Here is a 20,912-nt window from a genome sequence, read left to right as displayed (position 1 = left end):
ACACAAACTGTGCACTGAATGGCTGTAAACAACAAAAAACAGTAGATATGAGACCAGGGCTTCACTCAACGTAACCAAGGCGAATTAGGCCTTCCAGTTTATTGATTGCCACCTTGCCCTCGTGAAGTTGTCTGACTTGAGACACGATCGGGCCTGGAATTTTGACGTTTCCGCTCAAGAAATTTGATCGCTACAGTTCGCACAAGATCTGCGTTTTGAGTTCAATCACAGGTTTCCATGGGCGATACACACGCAACGTCTTTGCAAAAGCCGTGTTCGGGGATGGAATGATATGGGAATAGGGCCAGTTAGTATTGACTTCAGTAAGTGATGTTTTAGTAGTAATACAAGAGCAGTCAACGGAACCAATACTGTAACCTCCATCGATTTACAGGGCACAGGAATAAATCCAATAGTCTATAAGAAGACTTTCAACAGGGGTGAGGGAACCCCAGCAGATTTTGAGGCCGAGACCATCTTCGCTCTCTTCGTCTTGAAAGATAGATCTAACTAGAAAGAAGCCGGCATTCCAGCGCACACAATGAGACTTGACCAAGCCGGACAAACTCAAAAAACCCCACTGAATCAAGCCTTCTGGTCTGTAAGCTTCTGGAGAATCTGCTTGCTGGTCAAATAGTCGGAAGTGCCGTTCTCCGGATCAGCGTCCGTGGCGTTCTGAGCACCACAGACAGATCCTGCACTGTATTTTCCTGCAGGACCATCTACACCGGCGAAATCTCGCTTTGAATTCGCAAGCAGCATGTTCTCAGCAGCTTCAGGAAGCCAGCCGTTGATGAAATCACCGTGGGTGCAGTAGGCGGGGCCGCAAGCCAGTTCCAGGGGTGCGGTTCCCTCCCAGCCGTTAGGCAAAGCCTTGCGAAGATCATAGCGGATGCTGAAGCGCAGTTGGGGCATCCTCTTCATACCAAGAGGACAGCGGTTAGCAGGCTTACTAGTTGCGGTCCAGTGTTGGATTCCAGAATATGTGGATTCGAGTGTCTCTTGGTTGACACAGTCGTGGAACAGGAGAATCGTCTGGAGATGGGTGTTGCAGGTCTTGGATGGGAAGCCATTGACATCCTTCCCTGCACTGGGGCCGCCCTCGCAAAACCATTGGATGCCCGCGAGAGGCTCGGTATCAGCTTCGGACTTCGCGGAGGCGTTGCCGACGACAGTCTTGTAGTCTTGTGGAATGGCGACTTCTACCTTTTCGATCGCAACGTAATAGGCACTGAATCGACTAATGGGAACTGGGGTATTCGCGGTCTCTTTTTTGTAAAATAGAGTAGGAACCCCTGGTTTCGGATTAACAAACAGACTTTTCAAAATTAATAACTTGATGAAGATATCTCCTCCACAGAGCTTGACTTACAGTAAGAGGAATAGTCGTTGGGGTTGACTGCTGTGGCACAGCCCGCTTGCAACTCTTTAGAGGTGGTTGTGTTCAACGTCACAGCATCAGATCCGAAGAATGTGTGCATGTGGCTGGCATATTGGCCCGGTATAACTACAGGATCAATGTTCTTGTACGTGAATTTGTCAACCACAGTGACTGTGTAGGCACCAGCTGCACCAGCAATTTCCAAGATATTTGCAAACTTCATATTGCTAGAGGAAGATTGAGGAAAATAACAGAAAGACTGGCTCAAGTCGGTTCTCGAATGAGTGAATAGAATGCAGGTAAGCTGATGTAAAGAGCGACTGAAAAGTGTGTAAAGAACGAACGCAAAAGTTGAAAACGGTAACCAAGCCGAGCTATTGGGTTTTACTACAAGACTCAATATGGATTCATCACAATTCTCAAGAATTCGGCAATCGATATCCCTTTGATGCCCCTTGTGTGTGTTCGACGGAGCAGTCCGCATGTTGAGACATGGGCACGCTTTTCAAGGCAGGGGTTCGAGTCTGAGTGAGGTATAGTCATCTCAACGCCAAGAGCCCAGGCGAGAATCCGATGGATGACAGTCACGCTTTCAGAAGTTTAGCGTGTTGGTGAAACCCATCAGAATGCAGTAAACAGGCGTTACGCTGGTCCTGAAATTTTCATTCCTGCGCGCTTACACGCTGACATTTGGAGCACGAGTGTAACATTGGGCTTTATCCTAGCCTACTGCCACGAGGATGCCATGCTTTGACGATCGGCCCTAGTCTCTGTTCCATCCTTATGCGTAAAGCCTATTTACGGTAGGTGCGTTTGAGTAGATGTGGCTTCAGTTGAGATGCGTTTTGACCACTTCTCATCTGCCTTGGGCTCTACGCCGTTGTTCATGTCCCCATGTGGAACACTGGCCGGAGAACCTATATTGCCTCGACGTGCCTACTCCTACGCCTTCTGTAGATGACAAGATGAACATAGTGAGTGATTTCCTGGCTGACTGAATCCGACTTGCTAGAAACGGATGACTACTTAGTTGGCCTTGTTGCTTCAAAGTAAGGCGAAGCAGAAAAGCTCTACACCTTTACTTTATCCATACTTCAAATCATTAACACTCGTGTATCCCACAAACCAATTTTCATCTCATCTTCCTAAAGTGGAATATCAGGCCATGGAGATGGTCCTGTTGGAAAACATTGTTCCGGGCCGGGCAGCTTGTCATGGATAAACTTGCACGTATCGAACATCTTGTCCAAAATGTGGAATTTATTTTCCAATGTTGGTCCTGGAGTCCGACAGACTTGCTCCGTCAGCCCGTCAGATCTGGACACGCAGACGACGATCACTACGGCTCACCTGAACACACCCACACACGGTGGCTAGGAACCTGGTATGTTTGAACGGATCGACCCGCATTAGCCCGAACAGCGTATCCACAGGGATGTAATTCTGTGTGTGTATGCCACTTCGGGGCAATGATTGTGCGTGTATGACCTCCAAAGCGCAGGCAACTCCAACTTGTCATCAATGCTGCACTAAAGGGTTGGTACATGTATTTTTCCTGGATAGGCGTTGACCGTGGTCGACTTATAGCCTCAAAACTTCCTTTCCTCCGAGAAAGACCATTGCTGCCGGCAAGTCCATTACGGGGCCCCTCGTCCACGCGCAGAAATGTAGATGAGATGGCGTCAGTTCAGCTCGACACGTCTTCTCGGCCGAAAGGTTGAGATTCAATTGGTGGATCAGCAATCACATTGTCCGTGACCATGATGGGAGACCTCAAAGATGAGAGATGGCGACGCTCTTGAGGGATGTATTAGGGGACTATCAAAGTTATACAATGTCGGGACTAAGATCGGAGAATCTCAGAATCTCAGAATCTCGGAGATCATCAAACTTGATAAAATAAGTATATTCAGACATCGTCGACAAGATCGCAATTATTTCGCCATCACTAGCTTTCTAGCTTCCAAACTTTGCGTCATGAGATCCACCATTCTCACATCACTTCTTGCGTTGGCGGCAACGATGGCCATGGGAACGCCCGTGGCTCGAGCCAAGAAGCCTCCGTATTTATTTCTCATCGGCGATTCCACCGTTGCGGTCAATGGAGGTTGGGGTGACGGCTTCCTGTCTTATCTCAAAGACCCCGCCAAGGGCGATAACAGGGGCAAGAGCGGTTCTACCACCGTCTCCTGGAAGTCGAACGGCCGCTGGGCCTCACTCTTGCAGGGTATCAACGATACCAGGGCTGACTACGAGCCCATCGTCACTGTTCAGTTCGGCCACAATGACCAGAAGAGTCTTACCTTGGATGAGTTCCGAGCTAATCTGGTTGACATCGCTGCCGAGCTCAGGGACGCTGGGGCGACTCCGGTGGGTTCACACCTCATGTGCAGTGAACCAATTCTGGTGACTAACACCATGTCTAGATCTTCATCACGTCTCTTACTCGCCGTCGCTTTGAAGGTGGCGAAGTGGTCCAAGATCTTGCTGAATGGAGGGGCAAAACGATCGCAGCGGCAAAGGCCAGCAGCGTCAGGTGGCTTGACCTCAACCTGGCGAGCATAGACTACGTCAACGCCATTGGGGAGAAAAGCGCGCAGTACTATAACCTGGCTAGCACCGATAGAACACACTTGGGTGAAGCTGGCGAGATCGTCTTCGGTCGCATGGTAGTTGACCTCTTGTTAGAGAAACGCAGTGATCTGGACGTCTACTTCAGCGCGGACGAAGAGATCACTGACGCTATTGCGAACGGCGAGTTCACTACTGGAGGTAAGTGAGGGAAAATGAACAGGCGACGACCTCCCGAGGTTCCCGGAGAGCAGAAAGAAGTTGATGCTTGATTATATCTGGTGCATATGTACATACTATTATTCAAAGGGTGAGTATGGTAGTGAAGAATAAACAAGGCCGAGGTTGGATACACTTACTACGCACAAATTTCTGGAGCTTGCACAGCGATGATAAAAGTATACAGTTAAGGCCAATGAGTGAAAAAAACGATTAAAGGAAAGGAAATTGCAAAGCATGACGCAAATTAAGTGTTTTATGAACACATTGTTAGCTGAGAATAGGTGCATTCAGGACCGGAGCGATGGTGTTTCTAGGATGACAGATCCCAGGGGCCAGGACCATGGGATTGGTGAGTGGGTCCAGACGAAGAAACATCACCAGACGATGTGGCCCGAATTGGAAGGTCGTCAATGATCTGCGAGAAGGATGTTGAGGTGGCAAGCAACGAAATGAGGAGGCTGGCGTACCACAAACCAATACGAACCCCGACTTAATACCTACATGCACCCTAGGTACAGACCTAGTTCTCTTGAACGATCATCTCTTCTCACTCGTATCGAACCGATCAATCAACTCTGCAACGCTATGATGAGGCACCTCTTTGCACTCATCTTGACTCTTGTCGCGAGCGCGTCTCCACTGGCAGTGACGAGAGGTGTCCACGAGCGGAACGTGAACCTGACTTTGAAATGGGACATCCTACCGACCAGTAGTCAACAGCAATTTCGAGGATTGTCGCCTGTGTCGGACCAAATAGCCTGGGTATCCGGTACAGGAGGGACGGTTCTACGCACCACAGACGGCGGTGCTTCGTGGCAATCAGTTGGTCCCGAATTGTCGACCGAAGACGCCGAACTGCAGTTCCGTGACGTACAGGCCTTCTCGGCCGAAAAGGCAATCGTCCTATCTATTGGCGAAGGAGCGGACTCGCGCATTTACATCACGACCAATGGAGGAGAGTCTTGGACGCAGAGTTTCGCCAATGAGGAGGCATCAGCGTTTTTCAACTGCGTCGACTTTGAGGACGATAAGAGGGGCATTGCCGTGAGCGACCCAGTCGATGGCAAGTTTCGATTGATTGAGACGCTCGATGGGGGTAACACTTGGACTATCGTGGACCCCAATGGCATGCCCTCCGTTTTAGAGGGAGAATTCGGATTCGCAGCCAGCGGAACTTGCCTCTCTACCACAGCGGGTCGATGGTATCTTGCATCGGGTGGCATCGATCCTGGCAGGGTCTTCCGGAGCGCAAACGGTTATGAGTGGGATGTCTCGGGCAGTGCGATAGCGGGTGGTGGCTCGGCTGGGGTGTTCTCGGTACGATTCAGAGATGCGCAAAACGGCATTGCAACTGGAGGCGACTTCAACGTGGCCAATGGTTCCCTCCATACATCAGCATGGTCTGAGGATGGCGGAGAGACATGGACCGCGTCGGAGGTGTTTCCGGGCGGATACCGATCGGGCTCATCATGGGCCCCGGGGCTGTGTGGGGTGGCTGTCGCCGTTGGACCATCTGGGTCCGACATCACGCTTGATGGTGGAAAGACTTGGGTTACATTTGACAGAGGCTCGTTTGACGCTGTCGAGTGCGTTTACGGCCGAGTCTGTTGGGCGTCCGGGTCAGCCGGAAGGGTGGGCAAGCTTTCATTGAGGTGATAACGGATGGGTACAGGCAGACATGAAGAAGGCCTTCGCCGCTCAAGGAGAATTCTTGGAGGGCTGGTTGTTTCCAACTTAACTCTTCAGAAGCTCGCCAACGAGTCCCCTGTGCTGGACGGGAGACAGGCATTGAGTAAAATCAACTCGTTTTCGTTCGATATCCGACAGTTCTCAGTTTGTGTGAAGGATGGTCTTATGTCTTTTCCACTTCTTTGCCCTTGGGAAACACGACCAATACGAGTGCGATGGCGGAGACCACCCCGATACACCTAGCTTTTCTAAGCAAGGTTCGAGACAAGAGGAAGCGATACCCTGCATATGGTTTCCCACCCCTCCATGAACCTGCACTAACATAATTTGCACAAGAATTCAGTGCTATTGTGTTAGGACACATCGCGGCCGAGAGCAAAGATGAGACGGCACGTACCTGAAACAGGTCACAGCGTGCCTCGCTTAAGCACGCAGGATCCGACAGACATGCTCCCAAAGTTCCAATCAAGAGCTCTTGTGGGGAGCAAACGGTGCCCAGTGAGGGGCATAATAAGGAACTTTGGAGAGAATATTGTTCGTTGTCAGAGACTATTGGAAGCAGCTGAAAAAGGAATGTAGCTACCTAATTAAAGTAGAGCTGTAGGTATCCGCCGGCAGCTCAAGTCCCGTCCAAATGACAGGCTCTAGTCTAGCCGCCAATGCAGCCAGTGCGTCATGACCTGAAGCCCAAACCAGCATTACCAATCGTCGACTCCTGAACGGTCTGTTGTTAAGGTCCGAAGTTCCACCTACACATCTCCGTCTCACTCCTATACTCTGTGTTGATCTCAGTTCCTTTTCTCTGCAAGCTAGAGACGACGATGCTCAGAGAAAGATAGCTCTCTGCTGTACACTACGTCACCATGGCGGGCAGTCTTCACGCCCAAATCACTGAGTCGCTGACGCCTGGGCGCGTCTTCGGCTCCCTCTTTATCGTCTTTGTTGGTCTCCTCATCCTCGATCACACATGGAAGCCCACATACCCAGAGAACATCCCCGTTGTGGGCTATGGGAAGGGCACTGTCGCACGTTTCAAGAACTTCTACTACTACATGTTTCGCTACCGAGACTGGGTTATTGAGGGCTACAAGAAGGTATGCTATCATTCCCGGCGCAAGGAACTTGGCGAAGCCAGAAGAGACACTGACTTGGTATGCGACAACGTAGTACAACAAGCAGAACCGCGCATTTGTAGTCCCCGCTGCCGCTAGTAGAGCGCCCGACATCATCCTCCCGCAATCCCTCACGAAATGGCTCCTCGAGTACCCTGACTCGGTCGTTTCCGCCCACGAAGCGCATAACGACGTCCTATACAGCGACTACAACTTCTTGGGAAAGGTTTACGCCGACGATGTGTGGCATACTCTGGTAATCCACAAGAGTCTGGCCCGTCACCTCAGCACACTGATCCCCGCGATTGAAGAAGAGGTCTCCGTCGCTGTTGACGAGGCCTTTGGTACGGATACCGAGGACTGGAAGACTCTAAACCTCTGGGACGCCTGGCTGACGATTGTGCCGCCCGTGACGAACCGCATGCTCGTGGGAGAGGGCGTATGCCGCACCAAAGAGTTCTGCAAGGCTATGGTTTCGTTCGTCGACCAGGTCATCCTCAACTGTTTTGCACTCCACATGGTTCCCCAGACCATCCTGCCCATCCTCGGACCCTTGATCGCATTACCCAATTGGTGGCTGTGGCGCAAAGCCTCGAAGCATAGCTTACCGGTCATCAGGAAACGACTCGACGATATGGCAAAGAAGGAGGCGGGGGATCCGGCCTACGAGAGCTGGGTTGTACCCGAAGACTTTATTACTTGGGATATCCGCATGGCAAAGGCTGAGAAGAAGTTCTTCGAACTTGACCCCTACGTTATTTCGAAGCGATTGTTGCCGATCCAGTTTGCCGCGATCCACACGACCGTCATTACCGGCCACAGCATAGTCTTAGACTTGCTGAGCTCTGACCCGGCGAAGGGCTATATCGAGGGTATCCGAGAAGAGGCAGAACGCGTTCTTCGCGAGGAGGGCGGCAGCTGGACGAAAAATGGACTATCGCGGCTGTATCGCCTCGACAGTGCAATCCGTGAGAGCCAGAGGCTCAGTAACTTCAGCTGTACCCTGATGGAGCGCAAAGTCATTGCCAAGGAGGGCATCACCAACGAGCAGGAGGGGTGGCATCTGCCGAGAGGCACGTTCCTCACCGTGAACCTCGAAGGCCTTCACCACGACGACGAGCTAAACCCCAACGCTAGGGAGTACGACGCGTTCCGGACGAGCAGGAAGAGGGAAGAGTACGAGGCGAAACCGCAGTCAGAACGCAATCTGGATGAGGGGCTGAGGTTAAAGAACCTTGGCATGGTCACAACAAGTGATGCTCATCTGCCATTCGGACACGGCCGACACGCTTGGTAAGCAGCTGTCTCTCTCTCATCGTCGCCATCGTCATAGAACTAATGATATGCAGTCCTGGCCGCTTCTTCGTCGCCCACGAGCTGAAGATGGTAGTTGCCAACTTGTTCCTCAACTACGACGTCAAGCCGCTGGCTGAGAGGCCCAAACACCAGTGGGTCGGCGTCACTGTTGTCCCTCCTGTTGATGCAAAGATCGAGCTGAAGCGCAGGAAAGCACTGTATAGATAGTAGGGTGACAGCGATTTGATGGTAACGAATATCATGAATGACTCCGGCGTATTTGGGTAGGAATGGATCACAGAACTCGACGTACTTAGTCGTGCACAAGATATTAATACAGCGTAAATTCACCCTAATTACCCTTGGTATCTCTAGCATTTGCTAAGCGGCGCCTTTCTGTTTTCTGACACGATTCATGGGTGTGGTTTTCGTCCCACCACTCCGAGCTCCAAATGAAGAAACTCGCCATGGATTATGTTGCTCTTTGAGCGGAACAGCCGTCACCATTGGTTGATTTCGTCCGCTTAGTGGATTTTTGTTCCCTCAAAGCGCTCGGCGATGCTCTCTTAAACGTGCGTAGACAGCTTCTCCTCCAACATCATCCCAGCTGGGCAACTCCGACTCTGTGGACGTCTGAGAGCGTCCACCTTCTTGTTCCATGAATATCTGGACAGGCACCAGCAGAGAAAGCTCAGCTCCTCCCGCCGTAAGCTTGATCTCGAGAGTATAAGTCCGCGAGATCAAGCAAGAGTGAAAGGTCGGCGGGAAAACGTGGCTTGAGGTCGGCAGTCTGAAGTCGACTTGCGTCGAACACGTATGTGTGATTGGTATACTATCATCCGGGATGCTGCTGTTGCGTATCACCGTGATGTCTCTCGATCCTCGATTACCTCCCTTCGTTCTTCCAGATTTCCCGTCCTCCAGAATGTGAACGTGTTGAATCCACGGTGTAATGTTCGTGGCGTCGATGATAGCAAGTGTAGATAGTGTGACTGGTTCTCGATTTCCGCCGATGTTGGGGAATATTTGTGCCGGTCGCGTAGAGACCCAGGTTTGTGCCAGTATCCTCGTAGACTTGATCTTAACCTGCGGCGGTAGCACATCTGGCGCCGCGGGGCGGAAAGTGATGTTAATGTAGGCTGACGAACTGGATGCCGCGTGTCCATCAGAGCTCAAACGGACTGCTTGTGGCTGACATGATTCGGCCGTGATCTGACCTGTAGGTACAGAAAATAAATTCTTTCTGGCAGGTTTGGTATCCTCGAGAACGTAATGAAGATCGTGCTCATCGAGGACCAGGGGCGGATATTCTGGGGATGGCGAAAGGATGCTAATCGAATGCTCAGACTCAAGAATCGGCGCCGGTAGTTGCACGGGACTACCCTCATCAATATTGAAAACCCTGGCCCTCACGCTGTATTGGATTTTTGCCATATTTGTTGCTAGGTCATCCTTCTCAAATCCGGTCAATGACGACGGCAGGCGGAGATGGTGATGCCGCACTGCTTCTGTTTGGACTTCGTATTGGCATACGTTGCTGGTGAGTTGATGCGGAATGATGAAGCTGAAGGGTATTGAGTAGGCGTGTCCACGTTTGAATACCCTCGTTGATGGGTAAGCTGATTCGGGTACAGGCATGTACAGCTTGAGCAGTGTATGTATCGTTTCGGTCATAACGTGGACATCTTCCCGCCGAACAGTGGCTTTCCCCAAGAGATTGATCTCAACGAAATCGAACGCCGTATCCTGTTGCGTGTTTACCCTGACAGAGCCGGAAACCTGGGATCTTGCGGAGTATATCTTCGACGTGTAGTGATGGTCGATGTGAACTTCCACGTCACTTCTCGTTGGCATTCCGATCAGTTTTGCTATTGCCATCACACCAGATCCCATTGCCCGCATGATACCTTTCTCCTCGAATATGCCGCTTGAGACTGCGGTAGGAGCACTGGTACTGAAGGCTAATGCCAATGACTTGGATCGGTGATTGAAGCTAGTTTGGTCGGATGGCATGTTGAAGGAATTCCGAGAGGTAACAGTTCGAAGCTCTTGAAGTTGGACAAGAGTTAAACAACATGGCTTCTGCCAAAGCAATCATGAATGCTGGGATAACAAGAGTCGTACCACGCCTCAATTCTCAAATTAGTTAGCTAGTCCATTTCCACTTATGTGCAAGCCTGCAAAGACTTCGCTAAACACGTGTTTGACTCTACGCCGATTACGCCGACTACTCCGCAACAATGCCGTGATCCATCCCGTTGGCGAGTTGAAACTTCCCGCAGTCTCAAAACAGCCTATTTACTCTACCTTACTTACCAATCAAGGAAGAATAATTTGAACATTTCTCATGGATGGTAGTCATAGTTGACTCCCAACTCCAAGGCTATTTCTCGTCCTGCCCCATACGTGGGCCACTAGGCGCCCCAGGCAGCGAAACGAGTGCACTCTTGACAAGGTCTCCATATGACATTCTGCGCCCTTTGCTAGTCCAAAACAGCCAGTCCTTCTTCCTGGCTCGGCTCCCTAAAGTTTACAGATTCCGATGTCGGCAATTCACCCCGGCCAGTTTCCAATCTGCCGTCAGTCTGGCCAAAGCCTCAAATCTTGGCCTTTTCGAAAATTCCATGCCTCCCTGCTCCCTTGGAAAATTCCATTGCACCCTGGAGACTCTCCGTGCTGATCACTTTGATCCCCTGGTCGAACTCGTTGCTCAGAGCATCCTCGAATGAGCTAGCATTGTAAGTCGAGTAATAACAGTTCGTTCTGTCAGTGTTCATGCAGGCGTGTGGGAACGCCAGCAATTGTCGAGCAATATTTGTTGCTTCTGCCAGAGCCTGGCCCTTGGGCACAATCCGGTTAGCCAGGCCCATCTGCAAGGCTTCTTCTGCGGATACTCCACGGCCGGTGAGTATCATATCGAGGGCTCGACCAAGGCCTACGATGGCTTGCAAGCGAACAGTGCCGCCGTCGATGAGGGGGACGCCGAACCGTCGGCAAAAGACTCCAAAGACGGCATCGTCTTCGGCAACACGGATGTCACCGAGAAGAGAAAGTTCCAACCCTCCAGCAACGGCATAACCTGACACGGCACTGATGACTGGCTTCTTGATTTGCATTCGCGATGGGCCGATGGGCCCGATGTTTCGGCCTTGAACTCGATGACTGTCGTCGATGATGGGCCCATTGTAGCCGTCTTTCCCGGATACATGCCCATATTTTGCGACTTCATGAAGGTCGAACCCGGCGCAGAAGGTACCATTTGCTCCATTGAAAACACAAACCTTCTGGAAAGGGTCGTTTTCAAAGGCTAGGAAGGCGTCGGTGAGTTTGCGCGCGGTCGGTCCATCAATTGCATTCCTTCGATGCTCTCGGTTGATGGTTATTGTGGTAATACCATCAGATGATTTTGTCACCTGGACTTCTTGTGGTCCGTTGTATGCCATCTCACGTGGACTTGAACGGGCTTTGTTCCTCCTTGTTTGATGCTAGAGTCAAAATTCAAAATCCTTTGAACCTGCAAAGAGAATGGTCAACTTCATGGGCGATGACCGTCTCTACAGTCTATCTACGTCATTTTGACCAGTCTTACTCCAGCTTCCCCGCCATGATCATGGCCGAACACCTTGAGCTGTCTTGTGACTAGGTATGCCGGTCTCCAAATATGCAGATTCAACCACTGAGTATGTGGCATTCGGGTTACTCCGTCCATAGTTGAGCCGACGGCAACCGACAATATCAGTCATTCTCGCGACTCATCAAACAGGTTGAGTCAGAGTTCGTTGGAACAAAAATGGGGTCAGTAAATTGACCTGCTTGATAAGCTAGCCGTAAAATTCGTATCTTCTCTTGGGAACCTGTTCGTAGACCAATCCTGGATACTCCGCCAAGCGTCAACCACAACAATGTCTCTCTGCCCCAGGCCCGTGCTCGGGGATCTCCACCGCTCTCCAAGCCCCTGAATATGTGGGTTACGTACCAGACGCAGTCCCGAGCGACGCTCAATCCGACAAGAGGTCTAGTTGGCTAGGGGCCTTCTTCCATATACAATTGTCCTACAAATACTTAGCCAGCCCATAAAGTAACAAGTCCAGAATAGCAATTGGATTTCTTTCACGACACCTTACGCATCTCTAAAATCAACAACTCAACATCTTCGCGTATCAATGCCAAGATTTGTTCAAAAAGATGCATGCCAAAACTAGACAGGCTTTCATCAGATACAAGTTGGAATAAGGTCCCAGCTTCCCGTAACTTTGGGTCGCTGGGCCATCCATGAAACGGTGCCTTTGTCTTTTGCTCTATGATATCGATGAATCCAGCTTCTTGTAAAAGATTCTTCATGTTGTGACCCTGGCAAGTTGTGAAAGCCCGACCTATTTTCTGGCCTGCCTCGTACGCCATGTCAGCCCGGCGACTAAACACATGGTCGGCAGGAAAATTGACATGGTCAGACTTGATTCGATATTCCATCTCGATGCTCTGAATCCACTTCCCGGGTTTCAGGTGACTGAAGGCTTTGGCATACAGAGCCCGCCAATCTGGAATGCTCCCCTAGAGGGACCGCAGGTGAATGAAATCGAAATGACTTTCCGGCCAAGTCCAATTCAAATTGCAATCGTCTAGTATGAATTCTTCGTTGGGGGGTACCCAGCTGGGTTGGATGGGGCTAAGGTCGGTGCCGATGACCTTAGACTTCGTGTACTGGTCCCCAAAATTTGTGACCTAGATTCTCTCCATCGAGGACAGTCGCTGCCTTGATACGTGAATCCGACGTCATCCTAGCGGTTTCTTTGTATCGTCTTTTGCCCGTTACTCGGACTTCTCGAGGGTAGAGGCTCGTCTCAAGAAATGCCGGAAATTCATCGGCTCCATAAGCCGAGCACGCTTCAGTCAAATTTTCGGGAAGTTGGAATGATTCTGTCATTTTCGAGTTGTTGGTTTGTGCTGTATCTTGATGCAGGAGTGTGGAGTTGAATGAGAAACCACAGCACAGTCGATGCGGCACAGGCTACAGTGGTCTCGACCAGTACCCCCCAGAGGTTATTTCCCCGGTCAAGCGTCGGTGATCCAGCAATCTTAGCTCCAACTGCATTCTTGACAGTAACGCTGGTTCCTTGTATCACACGAGCTTCATGCAAAGCCGCGGGGTAAGAAACGTACGTTGCCATCAACTTTGTTGGGAAGCAATATTGGTAAGACATGATGTCTCCCACGGAGAGCGCTCACAGGCGAAGCCGGAATGATGCGCGTGGATCACAAGAATAGAGCGCAGAACACAGATATGACAGGTCAGACCTCCCTACATGAACTGTTGGCTCCCACAGTCCAACGGCATTTGTGAAACTTGTACACAGAGATCAACGCTCCCTTTGTCTGGGCGATTTTAAGTATTTCTTATATTCATATCATGAAAATGGGGTTGGTTGAAAGACTTTGTACACCGCAATCATATCCTGCTCGCTCAGGCCAGCATCGCTCGCCTGTCCGTAGATTGAACGACACAACTCTGCCAGAGGCGACTGTACATTCGCCCGCCTCGTGGCTTCGGTAATGAGCTGCATGCTATTGTAGCAATCTTTCATAGATGCTTGTGGATTCCAATCCCCATTGACAATCTTGGCGACCTTGATCTTGGAATACGCGGAAGCCATGGGTCCGGCGTCGAGTACCTGCCCGAAAGCATCGAGATCGAGGCCCTGCGCCCGAGCGAGACTGAACGACTCTGCAAGAGCGACCGTCATGGTGTTGAGGTAGAGATTGACCGCGTACTTGGTCTTCAAGCCTGAGCCGATTGGCCCGCAATACACGGCGGCGGTAGTAAGCGGCTCCACTACCGCCCGCATCCTCTCCACGAGGGCCGGATCGCCGGCCATGAGACCCACTAATTTGCCTTGTTCCGCCGGGATTTTGCTGCCGCTGACCGGCATTTCGATGAAGTTGCCTCCCGCTTTGTGAACATGGTCAGCTACTTGCTCGCTGACTTCCAAAGGGATCGAGCTCGTGTTTATTAGAGACTTGCCGCGGAGTGCCGATTTAAAGTCGTTGTCGAAAATCGAGATTAACGCCGGGCCGTCAAAGAGCATCGTGAAGATCACATCGGATTGATGAACCACCGCCGCCGGCGTATCGCCGATCTTAGCACCAGCTTGTGTGAGCGCCGGGTATTTGGAAACACTTCGGTTCCACACAGTCAGTGGGAATTTGTGAGCGAGGTTCAGGGCCATGGGAGTGCCCATGAACCCCAAACCAAGGAAACCAACACGCATCGTCTAAAGCCTGGTCTTCGGAGTTTCGTGAGTGGTTGTTGAGAGGCCGACAGGGAGAAATCAGCACAAATGAAGATAGGCGCCAGATCTTTCGAATCCTAGGTCAATTTGCGCGAGATGGGAAACACTTTGACTTTCGAAGTGGGAAAGACGCCTTCTCATTGAAGAAAATATTCATTGGTACTGAAGGAACAAATGCTTCGCTTCAATGCTCTGCACACTACTAGTACCTTACAAAATCACTCCGTTCGATGAGGGTGACAAAGCAGTGGTTTTAGCGAGATAGACTCACGCCCTAGGGCGGTAATGTATCAATGGGACAGATTATGGACTAGTCCCTTCGGATAAGCCCCATAAAATCCATGTCAACTGCTCCCTACGCCTTACTTGCGCTCCAAATGCGTAGGGCGTGTGTGGATTTCGCCGGTATCGCTGCAATATCAGCGGCAAGAAAATCTCTTGAATTAAGGTATCTAGAGTCATCATCTCTAAGTACTTCGATGAGTAATAATTTCCGTTCCAGAATGTAGAGAATTACGAGTTCAATTGCCCTGCTACGCCTTCCGCGTGGAGTCTATCCGCATGGGGGCTGAGAGGTTGTGCACCATGAACCAGTTCCACTAGAATGTCGCCCTGTCTCTTACAGCCACGTTTGAGGCGAAGATCTATTTCATAAATGACTGGGCCCTGACTCATCATCGAGAATGCCCATCTCGCGCTTGAAGTCTCGAAGCCAGTCTGGGTTGTCCGCTGGAGTCTGGTTCCATGGATCGTCACTAGGCTATTGTCAGCTCTGGGTTTGTTACAAGTAATCGTTAAGGGGTACTACTCTTCAAAAGAAATCCACCTCGCCTGATGCTGGAGCTCGGCATCGGTGGGAATGCGCCTATTCGGATTGCGTGGCGACGTCGTGATGGTCACGAAGCGAGTGAGCTCTTTCATCAATTTCCTGTAGCAGTTGTCGTCGTTGACAAAGAACGAGGAGGTCGAGTACACCTTGCTGATATCGCCCGTCTTGCTCCCGGCAGCATTCATTTGTATCGGATCAGGTGTGCTTCCTGAAGAAAGGTTCGCCCCCCGAGAACTCGAGACCGGCCTCAGCTGCTATGGAGCCTAGAACTGCTTCAGATACGTTGGAAGGAGGAATGGCATTCGACGCCTCCGACGGCGAGAGTCCAGTCCGGTGACGGAATGCGGCAAGCCAGTGAGAAGAGCCATTGATGATACTAAACAAAAAGTTCGTAAATATTTCCGAGGGGTTGGGCGAAGAAGCCTCGATCCTGTCGACAATGTTGCAGGCCTCTCGTTGTAACTCCTCGTCGGAAATCTGTGGCTCAATCAACTTGGAAATCTCCACGTAGCTCTGCAGTTGCTCTTCCAACCCACAAGCCTCAAAGATGCACGCTTTGCCGTTTATGCTAAGATACGTAAATCGTGCCCTTGCATTGTTCTTCATCGGTCGGACCCGCGCCTGCTGTACGATGGACTCGGACGACATAAGCAGATCTCGCAGCCAGCTCTGGGTTGACGTTGCAGGTCTCTTAGAGAATGAGATTGAGTCGCACCCAAAAATGACGCAGCAACTTTCGTACAGAAGTTCCGCATTTGTAGGTATCTCGTCCTTTGTATTCTGGTGTTCGGCAGAAAAGTGTTCAAGCTCCAGCTTGATTAGCTCGTAGGCATTGGGTGGTGTCTCTGGGACGCCTTGCTTCGTTGTAAACGGCCATGGCGAGTTTCGTTCCATGTGAATCAAGTCTAGGCAGCATCAGTTAGATTTTGCACGCTGTAATGCTCCGATAACATGGTAACACTTACAAGGCTGCACCGAGTTCTCGACCATGTTCAAGACATTGTCGTCGAATCCCCAATCACCATGCCAATCTGCCATCGTCTTTCCGTCTTTGAAGTGCTCGGCCAGGTGATCAATCCGATCTGTCCACGAAGACATCGTGTGGCCGCAAAAGCCGCACCGGGAACGTACAATCTCGCTCTCGTATTTCCAGTCTCCCATAGGCCACCTCAAAATTTGGCATCATGAACCAGCTTCAAATGTTGCTGCAGGTGATCTTTTCGATAGAATGTTCGGTCTTCAGACTGACGGTCCCTACATGCCTGATAATTGTGCTTCTCTAAATGTTCCTTGTTCGGGTTCGCTTCGCTGCAAAAGATGCACACCGGCTGCCCGCTAGCGTCTGGTACAGTCGCACCGGTCGGAGCGCATTCCCAACGCTCAAGAGACAGATGCAACGACTTTTCGTGACGCTGCCAATTGTGTTTAGTCTTGAACGTCTCTGTACAGAACGTGCACTGATATGTGTTGCTGGTCTGCCACAGGGTTCCTGTACCCTTAGCCTCGGGGCGTTTTGCCAGCGCTCGACGCCGTCTCCGCTTGACTGCGCTTTTTCCAAGGGGTTCGAGAGACCTCAGAGACGTGTGAGAGTTGTGTGAATATGCTGAGTTGGCCGAACTCCTACTGGAGTGAGACGTTCCTGCACTGCTCGCCGAAGACTGCCCGTATAAGGAACGCGTTGGAATGGTGTCTGTCAATGATCGGTCACCCAAGTCTTCTCCTTCTGACGAAAATCCAGACACAGCGTTGGCAATTGCCGATACGGACGCAGGTTCATGCTCTGGAGGCGAAACCTGCCATCTTTGGAGAGGGTTCAAGTGTTGGAAAGTGTCGGAAAGGCTGGAGCCTGCAGGAATGTCGATGGGCATTGTTCTAGTAGAGGTAATCGCTGGAGAAGGCGGACGTTTTGGCGGCACTTTGAAGCGCGTCCGTCTGCGGGTGTTGGCCAGCCAATTGGTAATCTGCTGTCTGCTGAGGCCGGTTTGTCGCTGCAATATCTCCATGTCCTCCGTGGTTGGGTACGGGTGATGATTGTTGTTGGCCAGCCATGTCTTCAGAATGCGGAGGGACTTGGATGAAAAGCGAGTTCCGATCTTCGGCGGCGTTGTAGTATCTGAAGGCTGGAGTGATGGTATGTTGTTCCCTTCGTTGCCAAACAGGTGTCCCATAGGCTCTCCATCGCCCAAGGCTTCCGAAAACAAAAATACGCTAGGCTCGTCAAATTGGTTGACGTTATTCACGGGTTGCCTTTCGGCAAAGTCCATACTGACATGTTGGCTACCGAGAGCGGTTGGGGCAGCGGGGCCAATCGCAAATGCATCTTGTTGATGACATGACTCAACACCAAGATCACCGAGAAGTTCAATAGAACCAACGCTCTGTAAATCTTGCGAGATTTCGACTTGTCCGGGTCCAAAGCTGGTAATATCGAGTTGTTGATTGTTAACAAAGTTCGACGTTATGAAGTCAAACTCAAGCGCGGCGGTGAAGTCGTCGATGTTGAGAGGTTGCGTGTCATTGGCTGCACCCGATCCCTTGTCCATCATTGTGCGAGTTGTGTAAGTGCTTGAGGATGCTGCTTGTCAGGGTCGGAGGAGTGGCATCTGTTAGTGCTGTCCAAGAGCAGATAGGATGAAAGTTTCCCCGAATGAACTCTCTGCTTTCAGATGACAAAGAGTCAGGGAGGGCAATCATGTTATGCCCGCACTCCCCGCAGTGAATCTTTTCTGTTGCTCGGGTCATCATCAGCCCGGCTATCGGCACACCTCTCACTTACTCTGTACCGCTCCTCATCAATCCCCTCCAATAACATGAACATGAAAGTTGAGTGCTAGCTTCTGAGGAACCAAGCTCAGGAAAAGCTTGATCGACGGTCATATGCTCTGAATAACTCTCATAGAGCTCTTGTATCTGCGACAGGTTATGCTTTTATATATATATATTTACGCAAGCGACTTTGCAAGAATAGCAAGTGATCATCTGTCCCCCACGCAGTATTCCACTGCTGCCCTTCAAGTTTGCGGATAAAGATGCGGCTCAACCACATAATGTCTTCCGTACCTCTCGTTCCAAAATAGGATTCCGTATCACCGGAGCCGAGCCCGGCACAGGTTCGCAGGTCGACAGGTCCGTTGACACCACTCGACACCGATTTCTGTTGAGCATTCGGCGACCGAGCCGTTTGTTTCGGAGCCGGCCGATCTCGGAGCTCTAGATACCACGCAAATATGTCCATAGAGACACAAACATTGCCGTTCTAGTATCGATCTCGGTCAACCCCCACCATTTGGCCTTAATTGCTAGCCCCCGGGGAAAGCCCGTCGGGAGATGTCCGTCGCGGCTAACCCCCGCGCCCCAGCAATGCTACCATGAATTCAGCGAGGCAGTGTCTGATTCGTGGACACGAAGTGATGGCTTCTGTTTCAAGCAATTCATCTACCAATTTTGCGGGGACAATTGGGCTATTCCGGGGGATGATCTATCAGTCCAGTCACCGAGGTCGGAAAAGTCAGCCAGGTGAAATGTGGCAGACGTTTCCGCCGGGTGGATGCCTCGAAATGCCGTCGGTCAACATCCTTTCTTTGCCGAGTTTTTCGGGCAGCTAGCTCTGAAAAACTTGTATTCCCCATTCATTTTTGCGCAATGCTATGCGGTTGCCAAGTCAAGGTCTTTTCTAAGATTTATCCCCGCATGGTCGAACGGAGAAAGCCAAGCCAGGTCTCTCGTCCCACATTGGTAGCCCGCGAACATGTCCCACGATGAGATCGAACAGTCTGAGAAGCCGGAGCCGAGCAGCGACGGCCGGCCCGAAACCCCGGACTTGGTGCCGACAACTTCCAATGCGGAGAAGAGTGGCAGTATTGTGCCAGCCGTCGATGTCAACGATGCTGGTCTAAGCCGCCAAGACACCGAGGCTATTTACAACAGGTTCACGCCAGCCAAGAAGAGGCTCGTAACAGCGGTTGTGGCGTGCGGTGGGATTGCGTCGACAGTCTCCTCCTTGTTGCTTCTGGCTGCCATCCCCGAAATTGCTGCCGATCTCGACACAACTGGAACTACCATCAATGTCAGCAACGCCATCTACGTTTTATTCATGGGTATATGCACCCTCTTCTGGGGCCCCATCAGTCAAGTGTACGGTCGGAAATGGGTAGGTTGACAAGTTTTGGTCCAATATCTTAACACCAGCTCACAGAAACCACGCAGCCATGCATTATTTCAGCGTGTACCTTCTTTGCCTTCAATGTAGGAACGGCCCTGTCGCCAAACCTCGCAGCATTTTTCGTCTTCCGTATGTTTTCGGCGTTCACGGGTACGGCATATCTGGTGCTCGGCTCCAGCTGCATCGGCGACATTTACAAGCCCACGGAACGGGGCACCGCACTTGCATTCTTTCTCAATGGCACTCTCATCGGTCAGAGCTTCGGACCATTCATCGGCGGCGTTATGGTGAACTTCCATAGCTGGAGATCATTGTTTTGGTTCCAGTCTGCTCTTGCCGGACTCACGGCAATCCTTGCGGTGGCATTCCTCCCAGAAACCAGCCACCGACTGCGCTCCGACGAGTTGAAGGGATTGAGCACCAAGGCGAAGGTAGCCCAGGTCTGGGACTGGGCAAACCCGTTCCGTGTACTAGCTCTATTGCTGATACCTAAACTCTTCGTGGCTGTAAGCTCCACTCCGAAACCTTTTCATATCATCAACTGTTCTAATCATGCGACATAGGGAGTGGCTGCTTCAGCCTTGGTTTGGAACATGCAAGCATTGCTCACTCCTATCCGATACGTCATCAACCCTAGGTTTAACCTCACGTCGCCGCTCGAATCAGGACTATTCTTCCTCGCACCAGGATGTGGCTTCTTCTTTGGCACGTATGCCGGAGGACGCTGGGCAGACCGAACCGTCAAGCACTGGATCAACATCAGGGGTCGTAGAGTCCCCGAGGACCGTCTGAGGAGTTCATTTGTGGCTATGGGAGCTGTGATCCCTATTTGTATCATCGTCTACGGCTGGTCCATTGAGAAGGCGGTCGGCGGGATTCCACTTCCGGTAATCTGCATGTTTATCCAGGGCTTCGCCCAGGTAATCGCATTTCCCAGCATCAACACGTACTGCTTGGATGTGTTTAAAGGCCGGAGCGCCGAAGTCATAGGTTCGTCCCTCTTCTACGTGCAGACCACATCTTGTGTCATACATCAAAATGTTAACAACATGTGTTCATGTAGCGGGGAATTACTTCTTCCGATACGCTATTGCAGCTGTCGGTACTGCTTCATGTTTGCCTGCAATTCAAAGCATTGGCGTCGGATGGTTCAGTACAATCACTGCCTTATTTGTGTTCTTCGCCGCGGTTGCTGTGTACTGCGTCGTCATAATTGCCGCAAAGGAGGATGCCAAAGTCAATGAAGCGGTCTGAAGTCGAATCACGTCTAGATCTAATGATACCACGTGGCCTGGGATGAGATGATGATTCTTGGCTCATTTAGTCTCAAGACTACATCCGTATTAAGTTTCACTAAGGCGGC

General features: G+C 51.0%; 8 protein-coding genes across 8 annotated transcripts; 3 read left to right on the top strand and 5 right to left on the bottom strand.

Moving 5' to 3' along the window:
* Positions 1-585: 585 nt before the first annotated feature.
* N0V96_006271 (uncharacterized protein) lies at positions 586-1,604 on the bottom strand (the record flags this gene model as incomplete). The annotated part of the gene is made up of 2 exons (XM_053190874.1): positions 586-1,250; positions 1,373-1,604. The coding sequence occupies 2 exons, from the start codon at positions 1,602-1,604 to the stop codon at positions 586-588; spliced, it is 897 nt and encodes a 298-aa protein (XP_053051792.1).
* Positions 1,605-3,403: 1,799 nt separating this feature from the next.
* On the top strand, positions 3,404-5,830 carry N0V96_006270 (uncharacterized protein; the record flags this gene model as incomplete). Its single annotated transcript, XM_053190875.2, has 3 exons — positions 3,404-3,751; positions 3,808-4,153; positions 4,932-5,830. The coding sequence occupies 3 exons, from the start codon at positions 3,404-3,406 to the stop codon at positions 5,828-5,830; spliced, it is 1,593 nt and encodes a 530-aa protein (XP_053051793.2).
* Positions 5,831-6,726: 896 nt separating this feature from the next.
* Positions 6,727-8,499, top strand: N0V96_006269 (uncharacterized protein; the record flags this gene model as incomplete). The annotated part of the gene is made up of 3 exons (XM_053190877.2): positions 6,727-6,957; positions 7,031-8,268; positions 8,325-8,499. 3 exons carry the CDS (start codon positions 6,727-6,729, stop codon positions 8,497-8,499), a joined length of 1,644 nt encoding a protein of 547 aa, XP_053051795.1.
* Positions 8,500-10,868: 2,369 nt separating this feature from the next.
* Positions 10,869-11,714, bottom strand: N0V96_006268 (uncharacterized protein; the record flags this gene model as incomplete). Its single annotated transcript, XM_053190878.1, has 1 exon — positions 10,869-11,714. The coding sequence occupies one exon, from the start codon at positions 11,712-11,714 to the stop codon at positions 10,869-10,871; it is 846 nt and encodes a 281-aa protein (XP_053051796.1).
* A 1,962-nt stretch (positions 11,715-13,676) lies between these two features.
* N0V96_006267 (uncharacterized protein) lies at positions 13,677-14,537 on the bottom strand (the record flags this gene model as incomplete). The annotated part of the gene is made up of 1 exon (XM_053190879.2): positions 13,677-14,537. The coding sequence occupies one exon, from the start codon at positions 14,535-14,537 to the stop codon at positions 13,677-13,679; it is 861 nt and encodes a 286-aa protein (XP_053051797.2).
* Positions 14,538-15,582: 1,045 nt separating this feature from the next.
* Positions 15,583-16,485, bottom strand: N0V96_006266 (uncharacterized protein; the record flags this gene model as incomplete). Its single annotated transcript, XM_065757660.1, has 3 exons — positions 15,583-15,955; positions 16,130-16,292; positions 16,353-16,485. 3 exons carry the CDS (start codon positions 16,483-16,485, stop codon positions 15,583-15,585), a joined length of 669 nt encoding a protein of 222 aa, XP_065613577.1.
* A 774-nt stretch (positions 16,486-17,259) lies between these two features.
* N0V96_006265 (uncharacterized protein) lies at positions 17,260-17,933 on the bottom strand (the record flags this gene model as incomplete). Its single annotated transcript, XM_053190881.2, has 2 exons — positions 17,260-17,500; positions 17,545-17,933. 2 exons carry the CDS (start codon positions 17,931-17,933, stop codon positions 17,260-17,262), a joined length of 630 nt encoding a protein of 209 aa, XP_053051799.2.
* Positions 17,934-19,135: 1,202 nt separating this feature from the next.
* Positions 19,136-20,539, top strand: N0V96_006264 (uncharacterized protein; the record flags this gene model as incomplete). The annotated part of the gene is made up of 4 exons (XM_065757659.1): positions 19,136-19,537; positions 19,594-20,055; positions 20,113-20,469; positions 20,519-20,539. The coding sequence occupies 4 exons, from the start codon at positions 19,136-19,138 to the stop codon at positions 20,537-20,539; spliced, it is 1,242 nt and encodes a 413-aa protein (XP_065613576.1).
* Positions 20,540-20,912: the final 373 nt, after the last annotated feature.

Source organism: Colletotrichum fioriniae, assembly GCF_027942845.1.
Source record: "Colletotrichum fioriniae strain IMI 355084 chromosome Unknown scaffold_7, whole genome shotgun sequence".
NCBI lineage: Eukaryota > Fungi > Ascomycota > Sordariomycetes > Glomerellales > Glomerellaceae > Colletotrichum > Colletotrichum fioriniae.
Note: the sequence above shows the minus strand (reverse complement) of the source record. Positions and strands in the feature narration are given on the sequence as shown.